Source organism: Haplochromis burtoni, unplaced genomic scaffold (genome assembly GCF_018398535.1).
Source record: "Haplochromis burtoni strain Fernald_Lab_line unplaced genomic scaffold, NCSU_Asbu1 Contig_1893, whole genome shotgun sequence".
NCBI classification, from domain to species: Eukaryota; Metazoa; Chordata; class Actinopteri; order Cichliformes; family Cichlidae; genus Haplochromis; species Haplochromis burtoni.
Genome location: NW_024584254.1, coordinates 116 through 19,780, shown reverse-complemented (window position 1 = coordinate 19,780; position 19,665 = coordinate 116). Strand labels below are relative to the sequence as shown.

Genomic DNA, 19,665 nt, shown 5'->3' with positions numbered 1-19,665 from the left:
GCCCCGGTAACCCTATCCCGGGCAGAGTAAACCGTTCCCTTGATGTTCTCTTCATAAGGGTCTTCTGAATCGCTCACAGGACCAATTTGCCATGGGAGACCCTACCAGGGGGCAAAAGCCCCCAGACAACATAGCCCCTGGGATCCCTGGGACACACAAACCCCTCCACCACGATAAGGTAGCGATTCACGGAGCAAAATTAAAGCAAAATACAAAGAACGAGGTGGGCTCAAGTCTTTTGCACAGCACTGCACATTAACCTGTGTTTCATAAAATGGGCGCACAGTGAACCATTCAAACAGCCATACAGAGCACCTACAAAGTCTGAATAAGTGAAGACACCAAATCAAATTCTCTCAAAACCATCTTTATTCTTAAGACCCAAATCACAAATTCTGCAATCATCCCCCATCAGGCAAAATCAAAATCATCAGTCCTCCAAGCTGAAAATGTCCAACAGCCGTTTGAGGAACACAATATTCTTTGTTCTTCCTTTTTTTCTGCCACAGATTCACTTTCACATCTCTCTGCACCTCCTGGTCGAATTCCCGGTTTGCATTAAACAGATGACTTAAACAAGAAGACACTCAAACACACAAGGAGAGAAGAGAAATCTGTGTCGACTGTGGATGACCGCCTCCTTCTGACCACGCTGTCCCTAAACGTGCTCATGTGTGGTTTCTTTTGGACATGAATCCAGCTAATTTAACTGTTTTTAATCATTTGTTTTTTTAAATACGTCTCCATCAGACGTGGAAATACATTTGAGAGCAACACTGTATCTTTTTAACACTATGCAAAAACAATATGTTCATATTATGCTAACATCCGTAAAAAAAATCTGCAGTCTGAAAATATACATCCTTTTCCTTTGTACTGTAAAATAGCTTCTCTATGGCGCAACTCTTGCTATTGGTTGTAACTGAGAAACCTTACGAGCAACAACTCACGGGAGATATCACGGCCAACATTCACCTCCTCAGGTAAAATGAACATGTTCCTAACCAGCGGTGAGCAATGACGACGTTTACGTGCACCACAGCTCTGCGTATGTGCTCAGTGAACACAGCCAGGATACAAGATACCCAATTTATAGCCGTCCCGCAAAAAAGGAAAAAAAACAAAAAGTGAAACTATGTATCAAAGTGTAAAAAAACATGTCGATCATTTTGGATTAAAGCTGCATTCATCATCCTGCTGTGAACTACTTGACTGTAGCAGATCTTTGCAAGTTTTAACTCCTTGTTTTGGTTTCACTTCCTCTTCAGTGCTTTTTTCAGTAAAACGCTCAGATAACTGATCAACATGCCAACAAAGTCATCGGGAGAACCCAGAGGAACGTGGGTAGGAGCTGTCAAAGAGCCCGGCTGCTCTCCAGCTTTTTAAGCTAAACTTTCAGGATTCATATTAGAGCGCCCACAGACTGAAATAACTTTACAGGTTTGATGATATATCACTACATCAAGGCCATCATTTGCCTCAACCATAAAACTGACAGGTTTATTGTTATGAACTGCTCGACTTTATTACATTTATGAGTGAAAGTATTACTGACAGGTTATTTATATATTTTTTTACAGAAACCAAATAATGCCCTCCTCATTGTTTTTATCCAGGTCACTGTTTCGCACTGTTTCTTCTTCATGATTATTGATTATTGTGTTTTTCAGCAGTTCTTTAACTGTGACCTGCATTAGTTTTACAGTATCTATGTGACTTTTATGATAACTGTGAGACGTCTCTACCTTCAAGTTCATTCTCTGACAACGGGGCTGGCTGCACAGACAGGCTGGCTCCATCCATCCAATCACAGGGCTAGGCTTTAGATACAGTACTGTGCAAAAGTTTTGAGCCACCCTTGCCTTTATGTTTTGCCTCCAACGAGTAAGCCTGCAACGCTCTGACTTTCATCTCTTCTTCTTCTTTGTGTTAAGCTACTCCACACTGACCTATAAACCATCGGGCAATATTCAAACTGTATGTTTAGCATGAGGGAGGTGGTCTCAGTAATCCCCTCGTTGTAGCTGAAGTCAGCAAATTGAAAAATGCAACAAACTAGAAAGTAAGGAGGAACACGGGCTGATGTGAAAGAAACTGACGGCTGTCACTGTCCTGATCACACAGTGGCTCATTTTATGCTTATGATGAGCATCCTGAACATGAAGCCACAAAGAGAATGACTGCGCTGTCGGGCAGCTTCAGAGAGGGGGTGTGGTTTCACAGAAATGTCATCAGCCTGTTAAAGAAACCTTTGTTCAATCTACTGCACGCTACAAAAACACATTACACATAAAGCTGTTAATCACCTAATTTTGGACTTTCAGTGGTTAAAATCTGTGCAGCTTTCTTAGTGTCTCTTTACCTGCACAGGAAAACAGAATCATCTGCACAAACTCGGGAACTGTTATTACATTTGACAGCAGTAACAAAGTTCCAGTTTTGATTCCCAGGCCAAAATTCCCCGCTCATGAGGTAGCGGCTAATTACAGCCCAACAACTATCCTGGTGGAGGACTGGCAGGCCAAATCAAGAGCAAACACAGCTTTTTGTTTTTCGGGCTGCAAACAATAGTTGCTGCTACTTTAGCTGAATGTCTGAAAAGTTACACTGCCAAATTCCTGAGACTAGACTAAAAGTCTTTAGTTAAAAAAAGACGTGAAAGAGAGCCTAAGAACCGGGAACGTGCAACAACAAACCATGTTTACCGCATAAAAATGATGCTTTTTACATGACTTTGTTCAATCTACATGTTCTAACCAACAGAAGCACACCAAAGGGACATTGAGGTCCTGAGCTGAGATCCTGGGACTGTTGGGTTGAACATTAGATAGTCAGCCAACTTCTGATGTGTTTGTGCAGCCAGCCCCTGCTACTGAGACATGAAGACATTCATTTCATTAGAAAAACAGGTGATGTTACGTTAATGAGTCTAGCTCGTTGATGTTGGATGCGCGTTCTGACAGCTTTCGTCGAAGGCTTCTTCACATAACAAAGTCTTTCGTTGGCTGCAGACGCAGGGGTGCATGTAAACGTGGCCAACCGTTACGTTTCTGAATGGCTCCGTCTCAGCGGGGCCCGGCCCGGCCCTTCATGTCGACGGGGACCAGCCTGAGCTCGGGTGCCTCTCCCTCTGATTGTCTGTGCATTTATCTGAATCTGTACAGTTTGCGAGGTGTATATGTGTGAGGTCCGGGTCATTCAAACACTGCAGCAATTCTATTGCTTTGATAAAAAGGCATCACTTCACAGAAATGAGAAGAAACAAAATAAAATACAAGCTGCTTTGAGGAGTAGTGTGAAGCTCGAAAAAGCGAAATATAAAGAGCCGAGGTCTGTCAGATTGCAAACGGCAATACCATACCGAGGCTTTTTCAAGAAAAAAAACAAAACCAGAGGCTAAAGAACAAAGAGCTCTACTTTTCACAATCTCACCAGCCTCGTCAGTGTACCTTGGTGATGGCGAAGCATACAGTTTACTTGGCCTCCGAATGCCACAGGTCGGTCACAGTCGTGGAGTCGGACCCATGTGTTATCTGTGTGAGCGATACACCAATCAGCCACATCACTAAAACCAGTTACGGGTGAACACTGGTCTTCTCTGCTGGTAAACCCTCCCATTTACCAACCTTCCAACCGAGGCAGACAGAGGCCCACTCCAAAAACCACTGCCAGTACCCGAGTGGGACCCAGCATCTGTGCCAGTCTTATTGTTGTGGCTGATCAGTTGCTGCACAACAGCTGCACAGATGTACTGTACATTCTGTATATGTGCATGTGTGTTACTGTACTATATGCATGCCATCCTGCGAGGGTGCCGGGCTCTTATTCACACATGTAAATAACAATACGCTTCAATCAGCCATAGCCCCAACTCACCATAGCACCATGACTTCACTGTTTTAATAGAAAGCCCACGTCCACTCACGGAGACACTAAACAAACAGAAAAAATGCTGACTAATTATTTGACTTTGAGGCAACATGGCTGAGATGAAACACTGAAATCTAATGCTGGTCTTATAGTTGAAGTTCCAACCGCAGACTGAAACACAGCAAACAGGACAGCCTGTGTGTGGACCGACAGGGAGCCAATTTATACTCAACTAAGGAAGTGGAGGGAGGATGCAGTGAGGGCATTGTTCACCTGGTTTTGGCACAACATGCAGTACTGTGACACACAGACGATCCTGGCCTCAGTGCCACCGTGTGACGAGTCTCCGGCACGACGAGCGGCTCATTTTAATGCTGCTTCTGCATTCCATTCACTGTCGCTCACGTCTACATCGCAGTTTTGGTTTTGTTGTTTCGTCGTTTTGTTTCTTGTCGAAATAAAGACAAACAGAAACTCGAGCAAGATTTTTTGCACTGTACAGGTTTGAACGCACAGAACCTCTGCATTTTCAGTTAATCTGTCAGAGTTGCATATGAAATGCTTTGAGGTTGTGCTAATTAGTCATTAGTCTATAAAGTATCAAAGCACCGGTCATATCATGCTGTCTGACAATAAGTCCAAAGGCAATTAACAACAAGCGAGAGACACTCTCTCAGTTTATTAGTGTCCACACTCTGATTTCATAAACACTCTTTGCTTTCAACCAGACACAAAGATGCTTCCTGCTCATAAACAGAGAGCTGACCTTTGACTATTTTGCTGGCCCATATATGCTGCTGTAGTGCAACAGTATTTATGCAATATCCTGCAAAATGCCACATATCATTTTAAGGGTTGAGTAAGTAGACTTACTGTTAGCTGAAAGCCCAGCGTGTGTGTGTGTGCGTGTGTGTGTGTGTGTGTGTGTGTGTGTGTGTGTGTGTGTGTGTGAAGGGCCAGAGAGAAGTTGTGTTTGCAGTGTGCACTGCCACCGTGTGAAGTTTGAGGGGACTCATTACTCTAGTAGAGACACTCCAACAGACTAGTGTCCTTAGATTTGTGCGTCATGCAGACTATCGGTTTATCCTTTGACTAAAAGCATCCTGTTTAGCTCTGCCTCGTTAAGGTTCGCCTTACCTAACGAGCCACTTTCTTCCAATAGGACGGCTTCGGGAAGCCTGGCTCAGGACAAGCTCTACCGCCTGCAGCAAACGAGTGTCACAGAAGGTGCGAGAAAAACCTTTGGAAACCTCGATTTAATAGCAGTCCAAGTGCTGGGATTGTTTTTACATATATTTAGTAAATGATTTGAAACTTTGGTCATGTTTAATAGGAACAATCAGCATTGCAACATCAACTGAGAAAAGACACACAGGTCCCCTTTAATATTGCAAAATCCTGCTCAGGTTTCTCGCTCGGAGCGTGTCTCGAGCTGACGTTTGTTTTTCCGACAGCTCTGGAATGCAGCGTTGCAACTTAACCTCGTAATGTGCGGCTGCCGAGAGACTTGCAGACACCTGCGAGCTGCCGTCCGTTAGAGTACGCGTTTTTAACGGTCACAGTAGGATGGCGAGGCACCGGACAGACTGGACACTCACCAGATGGACGAAGGTTGATATATTAATGCGGTAAAGTGGAGCGGGTTTGCTGACGGCGTCTCGTGTCGTGGATGAGGCGAGCAGCTGAGTATTTCAACATAAAGGAAGGAATATACAACATGTGCTTGGCTTCTAACGAACAAACAAGTGTTGATAAGATTACCATGATGCAATAATGAAAACAAAAAACCTAGAGTCAAATCTGAGGTGAGATGTTATATCCATGACAACAATAACAGAACAAACCAGAAAAGTCAAAAAGCTATTCACATGTACCCGCACTGTCAGGAATGGTTTCATCCAAAAATAGACCAGAGAGCTACTCTAAGGTGGAATGAAGTGACACTCAGTAGTGCTGTTAGAAGGTTCGTTGTGACGGGCTTTCTGCTGGTTCCACCCCTGAGACCACCAGGGTGCCCAGGCGCACACACACGCACGCACACACACACAGAAATCCACTGGTCAGTCCTCGAAGACCTCCAGAAACAGAGGAGGGAACAGCTCGGTGGGACACTCCACTTTCATGTGGAGGAATCGGCTGGCGTGGCAGGTGCCGATCATCCGCAGGTCTGTCACCTTCATTAGCAGCTTGGGCCAGAAATGTGCCACTTTGTGTTTGCGGTAGTTGATATAATGTTCAAAGGCCAACAGGAACTCCTCTTGGCAACGCTCGATTCGCTCCACACTAGTTAGGCCTGGACGATCTGAAGACACAAGCACACCAACAGTGTTGTTATGCAGCGTCCTGCAGAGCTGTAAAGCGTTTGTCCCTGAGGAACAGTGCTGAGAGAACCCTGATAACCTTTGGTCTTCCTTTGCTAATAGGAAGGATGGCTTACAATAGCTTAATTACAACTCACAAGGGTCTATCTATGACTGATTTGATTATGTGTTTGGGATCACTGTCATACTGGAATATGAAGATCATCCCAGTTGGATCCAAATCTGACTTAACTGGATCTCCAGCACCACTGGCTGCTGTGTGGATGCTCCCTCACCTCCTTCCACCCAGTTATTGTGTATTTGGCATATCTGAGCCTATTCCTCCTGTTTCCCTTACTTAGGCATGGCTTCTTCTTCTGTGATGAAGCCCTGTACATGAGGAAGCAGCCTTAACACAACTGTCAAATACTGTTCTTCTTCTTTTGTCCTCGTTGTTTTTAAGGACACGCTGCACACCGCGCACAGTTTCAGTCAAAAGCTTTTTATGGAGAATCACCTGGTTGCTGTATTTGTCAATTCCTGTATTATTTGGGATGATTTGGAACAAATGTGGTGGAGGTAGGGCTCTGATCAGGTGTGTGGTTTATATAAGTAGATATATCTGTAAACATATATATCTTTATATGTGTCACCGAGGTTATAAAAAATACATGTAAGAAATTATAATGAAGAACTTGTGATGGAGACGGCATGAACAGGAGGTTGGATTAAATGAGCTCATGCTGCTTCCTGCTCGTTTTTGAACATGTAAGTTATTTATAATTATTATTGTTTTGTTTGTTTGTCTGTTTTTTCTCTGTTGTTGTTGTTATACTATTTAAACATGTCCAAAATAAAGATCCAGTACAAATACATTGTGTTCATGCCTTGAATGACTCTTATGTCATTTTTGACTGAAAATGAGTTAAACACAGGCGCAGCTGTGGATACACTACAGTGTCAGTTATTATTTATTGCAGTACTCACAATTATTTTTCTTTTTTGGTACAAATAGTACGAAACAAAAAAAATGTAAAATTTAAAGATGATCAATAAACACAAATAATTAACTTTCTATCACAAAGCGATTCGTTGCCCCAATAGCAGTGTTAGCTAACCGTCAGTGGATACTGTAAAGTGTCAGGACAGATGGGTCTGCACCATAAAGCACACGAGTATTGATCTTCAATGAGAGTATTACAGAGAAATGCCAGTGGAGCCAGAAACAAGCTAACAGGCCAAAGCTCCTCACAATGATTACGGTGATTAATTGATTAAACTGTGGTTTGATATAGATTTCATGTCAAAACCAAGTATTCACACAAGCTGTGCAGCTGCAGATTCACGCTGCTGTACTTCCTAAAAATCTGTTCCCTGTAAGCCGACGTTACCAACGGTGTAATAAGAACGCAGTAACACCGCTGTGCTAAAACAGAGCGAGACCTAGAAGAGCGAGAAAGAAAACCCTTTAATAACCTCTTATGTACTCGGGTAAGTGTGCACTCTAGGCGATTACCGGATGAAAGCAGGATAACAGCTTGCAGAAGAGCCACCTCAGAGTCATCCAAGTTAAAGGAGGACAGCGACACGCCAAGGTCAAAGATGGCGTCTGAGACGACGCCCAAGCCTCCGTTCTTGAGCTGACCTCGTGTCACTGCCATCTCGCCGTTGAGTGTGAGGGTCTCGCTTTCTGGATCGTAGCGAACAGCAGCCCGCAGCGACATGATCTCCATGCAACAGCCTTTCAACAGGATGATCTGGTCTTCACAAGGCAGCTGGGTTAAAGAGAAGAACGGCTTATTTAGGGACAGGTGGAACTTCCATTATGTCAAAGACTGTGAAAGATTCATATTCAATCTGAATATACAGCTTTAACCACTCAGTGACACATTCACAGTCACCGTTTCCACTCAAACAAACCTACCTCACAGAACATAGGCAGTTTTTTGGCAAAGTCCACCACTCGGGTTATGGCAGGGGTGATAATTTTTGTAAACTGACTGAAGGCTTCTATGTCCACTTTACTTCCTTCAGGTGCATTATCCGTGGACGCTTGACCAATATCCTCAGGCTGAAAGAACGAGGAGTGGACATCAGCTGGTTTCATCGCATCATTTGTTATTTATCCATCGTTTTACATGTAAATGGCTGAAAACCCGTCGTTAGGCTCAACTGAACCGTGTATCTGTGTGTCTTACCTTAGCTTCCTTCACCCCCGCTGCACTCTGGTCAGAAGTATAGAATAAATTACATGTTATTTCATTAAGAAGCATTGCTTCCTCGACCTGTTGGATAATCAACAGGAATCGTGAAGTTTCAATGAAGAACCCGTGTCAAGCCAACTAAAATAAAACAAGTTAAAACTGAAGACAGATGAAAGAGTGCGCAGACAGAAAACAGGTAAAGACAGAAATAGGACACGAGTTTCCACAGCAAGACTCGGGACCACGGATCAAACGGGTCCTCGGGAACGCTCTTCATTGGATCTTTGTATGAGACCTCAATCAAATCTTTTGTCACGTTTTCAACACTTTTTGAAACAAATTGCATGAAAAACAACAGATGCGGCCATGAAAGTTTGCAGACAGATTAGGCTGTGTTCATGATGCTGCAGGGAAAGTCTTTTCCCCCCGTTTCCCCAGTATCCTGAAAAATAAGCCTTCTTTTTTTTGCCAAACCCCGCCGATCAAATAATTCTGCGATTAATGAGCGTTCCCTTTAATCGTGCCATAGAAACTCAGTATAACGCCAACAAACAGCTGACAGACTCTCAGTCCGGACAGAGTAATCAAACTTAACAGAAAAAGCAAAATTAGTCAAAAACAGAGTGAGGTGTGAAATCAAAAGCTACAAACAGAAAGAGAGGAAAATTAAACAGCACGAAAAAAAGCAAGTCATTAGTATTAGCAATTAAAAGTTGCTGCTTGGCAAAACATAAGACAAGAGTAAGATGTTCCAATATAAATTAGTGCTGCTGCGTTGAGGAAACACTTTTCTCCATCGTCCAGCTAATTCTCCCCACTCTACAAGGAGATACAAAAAAACACATGGACATATTAACATAGGGAACAGTGGAACAATGGTGGTGGTGGTGGTGGAAGAGGAGGAGACGGGGACATGAAGCGGAAGGGGGCTGGGACGGGTTGGAAGCGGGCTGAGATGGGCGGGAGGGGGAGGTAGGTGGGGGTCAGGGGGGTTGGTGGTTTGAACAGGGCACAGTAATCGATACAATCAAGGCTTTGGTGAGGAGGGAAGGAGGAGGAGGACGATGTCTCACCAGGAATTTCCGCTTCTGCTTCCAGTGGTTGCCCTGGGCGTTTGTGGCCATATGGGCTTCGGTCACCATACGGATGAGGTCCCACTCCTCTTGGGTGGGCTCCAGTCGGTCCCACGCCGTCTTCTGCAGTTCCTCCCTGCGACGGCGCTCCCGGTTCTCCTCGATTAGCTTCCGCTTGGCAAGCCGCTTGCTGTCATCCAACACCACTGGGGCAAATAAAGGGGGTCAGCAGGGGGCCAAGGGAGGCCAAGAGAGTAGACGGGAAGGAAAAGGAAAGAGGGAGAGGAGGGGGGAGGGTAGGGGGGCATAAAATGATGACTCGCTGAGGTGCAGAGTTGTTCCAACACAGAACATGACATCCCGCTGAGGTGACACTTGTTCATGCTTCATGATTGTTCTTGTGTTTTGAACCGTTTTATGTTTTGGACGTTCAGAAAATGATACAGATACAATGTAGCAGGAGGCTTTAGAGTCAAATGACCCACACATGAAAACAAACTTTCCATTGTATGAAAAATGTGAAAGGCACAATCAAACAAAACGTGGAGACCATTATTTGTTTTTCCATGTGGTGAAAAATCATCACTGCTTTTATTTGGAGTAAATATATTTCAGGTGATGACAAACCCTGAGGAACTTTCTTTAAATCCAACTTTTCTTTGTTGATTTTGTTACTAGTTCTGCACTTTCTTTATAAATGGCATTGTTTTTGTAAATAAATGTCAGAATTCTTTTTTCCAATTGAAGAACAGCAGAAATGCAAAAGTGACATAAAAGAAATAAAGACAAGAGTCAAATATCCTGTTACTGAGGCCACTTACAGTCTGTTGCCATTCCCACTGCAATGCACTTCTTGAAGCGACATTCCTGGCACTGGTTCCTGGTCACTTTGTCAATAACACATTTGCCCTCGTACTTACAGGCGTAAGTTGGATTGAGATTCTTCTGGATTGTCCGCCTGAAGAATCCCTAGAAAACAGAAGGCGACGTGATCAGAACAGGGAGACGGCGAAGGCTGAGGCCATGTGGTCACATGGTTTACCTTGCAACCTTCACAGGTAATACAGCGATAGTGGTAGCCTGTAGCTTTGTCCCCACACACTACGCATAGCTCATCCTTGTCCAGGTAACTTGGTATGTACCCTAGAGAGAAAAGAAGGAGACAACTGGATTTGTTTTAATTTTAAAAATAAGGCAAACGAATGTCAAGTAAATTTGACGACTGCCATTCACAATGTTTGTCCAAACACATTCATTTTTTATTAGATTTTAATTAAAATTGGGGCAATGTACTATTCTTTGCAGAGTAGTAAAAAGATAATTGTATACACACTCACACACACACACATATATGAATGAATGTGTGCATTTGCATAAAATACACACTACAGAATGATGTAACATGACTCGTTGTAGTCCTGTTAAAAACTACACCCCCCATGACTCAGCAGTCTGTCGCTGGCCCATCTTCTTTATAATATTTCTTCACTTTGTTGAGATTTGCAGGGAAGTTTTCATGCACAGCTCTGACACTGAGTTGAGGTCTAGATTTTGATCAGGCACCACTCCCCCCAAGGCCTTAGCTTTAGCTTGAGTCTGGAATACTTTTGTATACAGAGACGTTCATGGTCAGCTCAGAGACTATAACGTATTCAGGATCTGTGGCTGCTAAACGAGTCCAAATCATCACTGCTCCACTGCTGTCCTTGACAGTTGCTATGCAGCATTTGTACTGCCCTGCTGTGTTTGGTTTTCTCCAAACAAGGTGCTTTATCTCCTGACATCGCTGCTTTGCAAAGTTCTTGTGGTGTTGAGGTTTGTTCCTAAGTCTAAGCCATGCTGTCATGTTATTTTAGAGGCTTTCTTCTGGCAACGCTTACAAACAAGCGATAGTTGTTCAGTCTCTTTCTAATTCTACTGCTATGAACATGCTAACTGAAGCCTGTAGAGTCTGAGATGTTGGTCTTGGATTTTTGGCATTTTCTGAATATTGCGTAGTTTGACCATGGGGTGAATTTGTTGAGACCTTGGCTCTTGGGAACCTGTGGAATTGTTTTAGTAGTTACCTGAATGCTCTAGATGAGCAAACTGCCAAAACCTGTTCTTTTCTGTAGGTGGTCACACTTGCTAACAGCAGAGTGTGGAGTGGCAGGTAAAGTCTGATGCTTCGAACACACTTCATGGAAAAATCTTTGTAGACTCTAATATTGTGGAGTCTATCTTGTATTTGAGATTGGGTTGAGTGAGTTCTGTCACCAGGACAGCAGGTTAACAAACCGATCAATATCTTTTGTCAGCCTTCTGTTGCCTCAACAGCAATCAATAAGGAACCCCGTCTACCTCAATCAAACACAGCTACAAGCCCTGATCACAGACCAGCGCACGATGCCTTATGTCTTGGATTTATGCTTATCGGACTTAATTCGAAAATCCCAGACATCATTGATCGATGATCAAGAAGGACCAATCATCAGTTTGAGCAAGTGTATTACAAGTCTGTTATATTATAGACACACACACACACACACACACACACACACACACACACACATGCTTGCATACACACAAACCCAGTTAATTACAGACAGTGGAGACTGTTTAAGTTACTCGCAACTTCAACAAGTTGAACAACCTGAACACGTCCGAGCTGCAGTTCCAGACCCTCAGGTACTTTGTTAAAGAGCTAAATAATCACAGCCTGCATGTCGTACCTTTTCTGTGCGCACTCTGCATCCACCGCAGGTGTGAAAATTCAGGTTTGATCTCGGGGAAGTACTCAGGCTGGTGGAAGTGACTGAGAGGGACCTCCATGCTGCAAAACTCACTCTTAAAAACAGAAGGACCCGCGGCGTAGGAGCACGAGTAGTGCTGGCTGGGGGACCAAGCCTGCTCCATGCAGGGTGGATGATGAAGGGGCTGAGGCTCACAGTTGCCATACCCGGACCCTTCGTCCGAGTACATGCAATATTCCCCACCTCCCTGCACCGAATAGCTTCCGACGCCAGTGTGAGGCATCTCGTACATGTCCGGAATGCAATAGTTCATGATGAAGACCTTCAGCAGAGCACCATAAAAACTTCTGGGTCTACCCGGAGAACTATCTGCTCTCAAAAAAGAAAAACCTGAGCTGGCATCAAGCCACGAAATGAAAAAAATAACTCCTGATCTGAAAGGACTTGATGGAGTTGACCGTACTTAGGAGCAAACGCTTTATCCAACAAATCCACAGACCACAAACAACACCTTGCAACTGCCCCACCCGCCACCACCCGGCCGAATTGGGAAGCAGAGATTTATGACGACATAGGGCTCTAATCTTACACTTCACAAATCCGTGATGTACCACAGACAGTGGCGATGTCACAGATTAAGACATTACATGATGCACCTACTGTAAGAAACATCTCACACACACAAATCTAAAGAAAAGCTGGTCCACGAAAACACAAATGGTTAAAAAACCTGCCTGAGGAGGGGTCGCATATGATACAAGAATTATCTTAACCGCGATCCTTTCCTAACCTCATAACCTTGGCCTTTACATTTTGACCATTGCTTATCCTCTGGGTATTTTAACAGAACCGACTAACAAGTTCCCTTAGGTCAGTTTATTCTTGAAGCCACTCGGTGAGTACTACAACACTAAGAAGGTTCTAAGAAGGGTTTTAACACATGGCCCTGATTTTTCACCAATAAGACTCTAATGTGTATTTAGATCCTGCTGTGCAGCTTATGGAAAGATAGGGCACATATTAGTGCAATTATTTGGGATTTACTTAGAATAATGAATACCTGCACAAAAACCAAAATAACATTTTGGTTTAGGTCAGCAGCTAAATCAAATTCAGGGATTGCGCCATGAAAAACTGTGCGAATGCATGTAAATGTACAAAATAGCACTAAGATTTATTGTCTCTTGTTGCGCAAAGAATTTTAAATTGCTGAAAAACATTTAGTGTGGAAATTTGTAAACCAAAAATTCCAATTTATTTGTTTTTCTTGTCACTTTTAGACTCAACTAATTGTTTGCAAAATTAGTTGAGTCTAAAAGTGTTTTATATATCTCTATATATTTATATATATCTCTATATATTTATATATATATCTCTATATATTTATATATATCTATATATATAGATTTAAACAATGAAACATTGTGTGGTCCGTTTCTGTAAAGGCACTTATTAATCCCAGAGAGGTTATGCTCAGTCATACTAATGAGGCGTCCTCGTCAATAATAATGACAGCCTTGAGATTTAAATGTATTTCAAATTTGCACGGTAAACAATATTTTTTCACACACAGGTGTTAAAGTGGCAAACAGCGGGTCAGCATCATTAGAAAATATGAATTAAGAATGGAAGTCACTGACATTAATATGCATCTCGAGGCAGATGACCACATATTATAGTCCATTTATGAATTACAGTAAATTATCATTTCATGTCAAATCATTGAAACTCTGCATGATGCCATGGACGAGCTTTTAAAATAAAAACTCTTTTTTCTTTTAATTTAGCATCACCAATGTCTCTAGTTAAGACTGACCAAAAAAAGTAGACCACCTGAAAATAGTAACAGTGCCACAATCACCTATTACAATCTGTTTAAAGGTCTGTTTTGGTATGTTGCATATCCATCCAAGTCAACCAAAAGATGTCATCTCTCCAGCGTATCCTGGGTCTACCCCGAGGTCTCCGCCTGGTGGGACATTACTGGACCGCCCCACAGAGGGGGTGCCCCTGGTCATCATCCCATCCCAACTGCCTCCTGTCGACACAGAAGAGCACGGGCTCTACCCCAAATGTCTGGACTCTACACCCTGTCTCTGTGGGTGAGCACAGCTCAATCCAGCCACAAACCACTCCAGTACAAGCTGGCAGTCATTACTCCATGAAACAACAAAACCACGTCATCTGCCAGAGCTAAAACTGAACCAGACACTATGTGCCCCATGACTGTGCTTACAATTCTGTTCATAAAAACGATGCAGAGCACTGGTGTCAACGAGCAGCCCTGGGAGAGTCCAACACCTACCAAGAACCAGTCAGACCAATGCAGACCAGCTCTGGTGTTGCAGGGACAAATAGCTTGCAACAACGAGCATGATATCCCATATTCCCAAAGCACCCGCCCTGCACAATAACTTAAGGGATGTGGTTGAATGGTACTAGTACTACTACTACTCCCATCCAATGTTGTGCAAATCTGCGTTGCGCACAAAAAAAAAAAATCTAACCTGAATTAAAATTAAAATTAAAACTTTAACAATTCTGTTTGCAGTGTGAGTCAGTGACTGGCTGCTCCCGTATGGGATCAGAACGATGCCACCTTATCCCAAAGTCCAGCCAATGATGCGATTCACATTCGTATATACGCAGCTAATCAACGTCGCTGACAGGCTATGACAGCGTCCTTATGTGCCGGTGTTTTAGCAAAGCGGCTGATGTGGAGTGAAGCCACGTTAATGACAACGTGTACAACCATTGGAGATGTGAGCAGGACAGACGGAACAACTGACGGACAAAGTGTGGACTTTATACCAGTTTTTAAATTGTGTTGATCGGCCACGTAAAACCAGAGTTATGATAAAATATCTGCAATGTTTGTTTTTCTTCCTGAACACTGTCGTTGTTTATATTTACTGCAGGAAGAAACGGTAAAAACTGCGTTTTATAAGGAAAACGCTCGAAAGCCTGTGAGCAAAAACACCAAAACTCCCAGCCTTTCCTATTGGTGGACAAATGTACCATGTGGACCAATCAAAGAATGATATGGCAACATGGCCTTTAGTTGTTTAGGACGGGGGAAGTTTTAGGAGTGACGGCGTGTTTGAGATGTGAGAGATTTGAGACGTTTAGCACAAATCTTGTGTAGTTAGTGTGTAGTTAGTGTGTAGTTAGTGTGTAGTTAGTGTGTAGTTAGTGTGTAGTTAGTGTGTAGTTAGTGTGTAGTTAGTGTGTAGTTAGTGTGTAGTTAGTGTGTAGTTAGTGTGTAGTTAGTGTGTAGTTAGTGTGTAGTGAGTGTGTAGTTAGTGTGTAGTTAGTGTGTAGTTAGTGTATAGTTAGTGTGTAGTTAGTGTGTAGTTAGTGTGTAGTTAGTGTGTAGTTAGTGTGTAGTTAGTGTGTAGTTAGTGTGTAGTTAGTGTGTAGTTAGTGTGTAGTTAGTGTGTAGTTAGTGTGTAGTTAGTGTGTAGTTAGTGTGTAGTTAGTGTGTAGTTAGTGTGTAGTTAGTGTGTAGTTAGTGTGTAGTGTAGTCAGTAGTTTTGTTGTGTGTCAGAACAATGAGGCGCCTGCTGAGTGTTGACAGGTGTTACAGCAGTGACACATCTGCTGCTGTCAGGCCTGCAGGTATCAGGCTGTTGTTCTCCTTCATCTCATAGTGGACACAAATTATTTTTGGAGCGGCACAAATAATTTGTGTGGCATCAGATTTGATGCAGAACAGCTGATTGTTCTGTAAATAGTTTGAAATGTTTGTTAAAAAACGCCTTGGCTGCATTTTTAGGTAAACAGCTGCAAAACACTTTGTTGTTTGCATAACTCAGTTACTTTTTTGAAGAAGTAACTATATAATTAATTGCCCAACATTGGTCATTATTTACTGTATTTGCAGACAGAGTTACAGACTCTCTCCCAGACCACAGACTCATAATACAGTCAGAGCTTTAAATAAATAAAAGAAAGAAAGTTGTGTTTTCAAAATTGGAGTTGAAGTTATTTTTCCTTCCAATAGTGTTAACATGCTGCACAGGACAGGAACACGATTTTTTAAATTTTCATTGTAAGTGGGCTAAAGCAGTTAATTAAAAGTAGTCTAACATAAATGCTGTAATTTGATTACTTTAATAAACATGTAACTTGGATGGATTGGATGCTGGCGTGACCACAGTGCACACGTCTGCTGTTGCTCACAGTGGTCCAAGGGACGCTCAGGGAGTTTGTGTGTTCGCTCAGACACGTGAAACATTAGAGGGAGCGTTGCATTAAATATCCTTGACAGGATGAAGAGCTGGTCTCAGTTTCTGTGACCGAGACAAAAACTGCTTCTCCAGAATCTGAGGTTTGAGTACCAGGTGGATACTCGTCTCCAGTACCCTGACATAGTCCCAGGGAGGCTGAGAAGCATGATCCCCTAAAGCTGGTAGACTTTCTCCGATCCCCCTTCTTGAAGAACTACCACACCGTGTACCAAATTTCACACTTAATTTTATATTTAATCAAATAGGTAAGAAATAATAATCTACATCTGACACACAAGACATAAATATGTGTAACAGACGTCTCCCATCCAAGTACTAACCAGGCCCGACCCCGCTTAGCTCCTGAAACCAGACAAGCTCAGGGTGGTACGGTGGTAAACTAACAGATGTCCAAAGTTATTACATTTTAATCTGAAACGTGGTGGTGGGAGTAGAGAACCACTTTTCTATGCCCATGTGCAGGACTCACAAAGTTTGTACAAAAAAGGGAACTCATTACATACAATAATCCTCATATACTGTAGCATCTACATGTGTGTGTTTATAGACAGAAGTTGGCTAGTGTAAGACCAGCATGAGTAAAGAGTTCATGGGGAAATACGAGAAAGCTTTGTTGCTGTGCTAAAAGAAAACGATCTACTGTGTTATTAATAAACTTTCCTCATAACCATTTTCCTCTTTCTCTGTAAAAGTCTTCTGGATGTCTGCCTCTCTGTGACTGAATGTTTTTAACAGACAACCTTGACCTTGATTGTTGTTTATTTATGGAAAGCTCTCTAATTGTTAATTGGTTCTTCATTAAAGACAGGAACAACAGATAGAACAGTTACCGTTAAATACAGGCTGCTGTCAAACATGCTTTGCTGCACTTGTAAGACTCAAAGATTTCTTATTAAAATGCAAGTTGGAAAACTCCTGAGATCAGCTGGAGATCAGTAATAAAAACAACAACAATAAGGCTTTAAAGACAAGTGATAAGTAATAATAATATATAGCTAAAAATACCTGTCGTGGAGGTGAGTTATAAAGCTGCTTTATCTACTTAAACAAAGAGTAGTGACTGTGTAATAAGATTGAACATTTTGACTTGTTCCGTTAAAAATACGTTTCAGTGTTCAGCGTTTGATTGATCTGCCTGGGAGAACAGTTAAAAAGGCTTATCGTGGGATTAGCAACTCCATTAATGTAATAAGTGTGAGTGTGTGACCAGTAGATGTGATCAACATGCAACAGCTGGTAAGAGGCTGGTCCTATGAGGCAAATCTTCTTGCAAAGAGGGCTTGATACCAGTTTAACTTTTTGATGAGGTGATGTCCTGGTCCTGAACTAATCTTGTTTGTAGTTTCTTAACAACTGTTAAGCATTTGTCAGACAGAGTTTAACGCCTGTCAATAATGAAACAATCTGTTGTCTGAGTGGATGGTGTGACTGTCTACGCTTTTTTCTATGCCACGTTTTGGACTTTTAGTGACGAATTTAGTTCATTTGTCACATTTTTTAATCTCCAATTCTTTGTCTTCTTCGTCTTTGTCACATAAAGTGAAGCTTTATTAGATGCTGAAAAGCTGTTTAAATGCAGTATTAAAACAGCATAAATAGAAAATAACCTTAATATTTGCATATGACTCACATAAATATCATTTATTAAGATATTTATATATATATATTTCTTTAAATATATACTTTTGTCACTGAGCTTTGAGAAGACAATCTAGCAAGTGTAGCAGATCTGAAAGCACTTATGTCTTTATTAAAATTAAAATATTAAAATAGAGAAAGTTAATATGGTAAAATGCAATATACTCAGATGCCCGGTGTATCACTTTTAGTATCTGGAAAACAACAAGTACTACGGTTGATCTAAAAAAGGAAAATCTACAGTAAATTACGAGCCTCTATGAATTTTCCTACTTACCCGGGGTGGTCACATAAATGCCAGCTGTCTCTTTTTTCCTCCCCTATGTAAAAAATACAAATGTACAAATACGATCCAGCGTGGTCTCTAATGGATGACTCGAGGTATTCCTGCCAACAGCTGAAGTAACCAGCGAGGCCTTTGACCAAAAAACGCCCCAACTTTCCGTGCCGTGCACCTACGAGACAGACTTCGCTCCCAGTGGCTCTTTACCACACTGGCCCCGCGGCGGGCTTTTGTACATTCCCTCCCTTGATCGTTTGAGGACTCGGGGGTTCAAAGCTGGTCATTAACAATTTTTGGGTGTGAGGAATCTCTTTTATCCAGAGGCCCTCAGTTAACATGATCTCCAGTGCCAGTTGTCCCTGGCTACTCTTTGTTACCTGAGGAGGCCACATTAGTTGGCTAACCTTTCCCTTAAAGTTCAGGGTAAGCTGAGGGGAACAACAGAAGGCTACCCTCAGTAAAGGTTAAAGTTGGAGAGGATTATCCTGCACTTTAGGATAAGGTGGGTGAACTTGTTTTGAATCCTGCTCTTCCTTTTTTCTCATTATAAATACTGTCATTGCCTTCTCTACACAACTCCACAAGGATCAGACGCCCAACACGCCCAGAACTGCAAACATTTGCTGAATGAATCATCAAATTGTTAAAGAAATATCACCTTGTTTATGAACACGAATCGCAGAATTTAGACAAACTTGTAGGGTTGTGTTTATATTCCACAACCTGATCCTGTTATGAGGGATCGAGTGCAGATCACCAGCAAAGTCCAAAAAAGGTTTTCCAGGCGAGACAAAAAATGCTGTTCTTACAGCCGTGTCCGCTTCCAGCACCGATTTTATCAAGACGTCTAGAGAGGAGCGACTGCTGAGAGGCAGTGTGCAAAGCATCATGGGAAGAGAGTTTAAGAGCCAAATATTACTGAATGCGATTTTGCATAATACACAACTGGAAAATGAAAACAAAGATGACAAGAACATTTCAGGTAAACTTAAAACGCTCCACATTCAGGACATGATACAAATGCATGAGGGGGCGGGGGGCGGGGGGTGTCATTTGTTTTTGTTTACTTTTGGAAAAATGGAAACGTGATGATTCATATTATTCATTCAGAAAGAATACAATCAAAGTTAAATCTGCAAAAGGGATTTTTCTTATTAAACAGAGTTCAACACCATCTAAAGAGTTGTCCTTTAACACATGAAGCACACAGACAGATGCTCTACACTCTCTGCTCCTCTGTTTAGTTGAAAAATGCTCTGAAAGGAAACTGAAAAGTAACTGTCCTTTAACTGTACGCTCAAACTAATTTCCAATT

The 19,665-nt window shown here is 42.3% G+C and overlaps 1 protein-coding gene across 2 annotated transcripts; it reads right to left on the bottom strand.

Moving 5' to 3' along the window:
* Positions 1-351: 351 nt before the first annotated feature.
* LOC102294177 (thyroid hormone receptor beta) lies at positions 352-13,481 on the bottom strand. Of its 2 annotated transcripts, none has more exons than XM_042217378.1 (8): positions 12,159-13,481; positions 10,490-10,590; positions 10,269-10,416; positions 9,448-9,653; positions 8,369-8,455; positions 8,095-8,241; positions 7,687-7,945; positions 352-6,172 (listed from the first exon to the last, which is right to left on the bottom strand). In XM_042217378.1, the coding sequence occupies exons 1-8, from the start codon at positions 12,490-12,492 to the stop codon at positions 5,931-5,933; spliced, it is 1,524 nt and encodes a 507-aa protein (XP_042073312.1). In that variant the 5' UTR covers positions 12,493-13,481; the 3' UTR covers positions 352-5,930. The 2 variants fall into 2 exon arrangements, with proteins under 2 accessions (XP_042073312.1, XP_005952678.1); XM_005952616.3 differs by having other exon boundaries at positions 8,369-8,395.
* Positions 13,482-19,665: the final 6,184 nt, after the last annotated feature.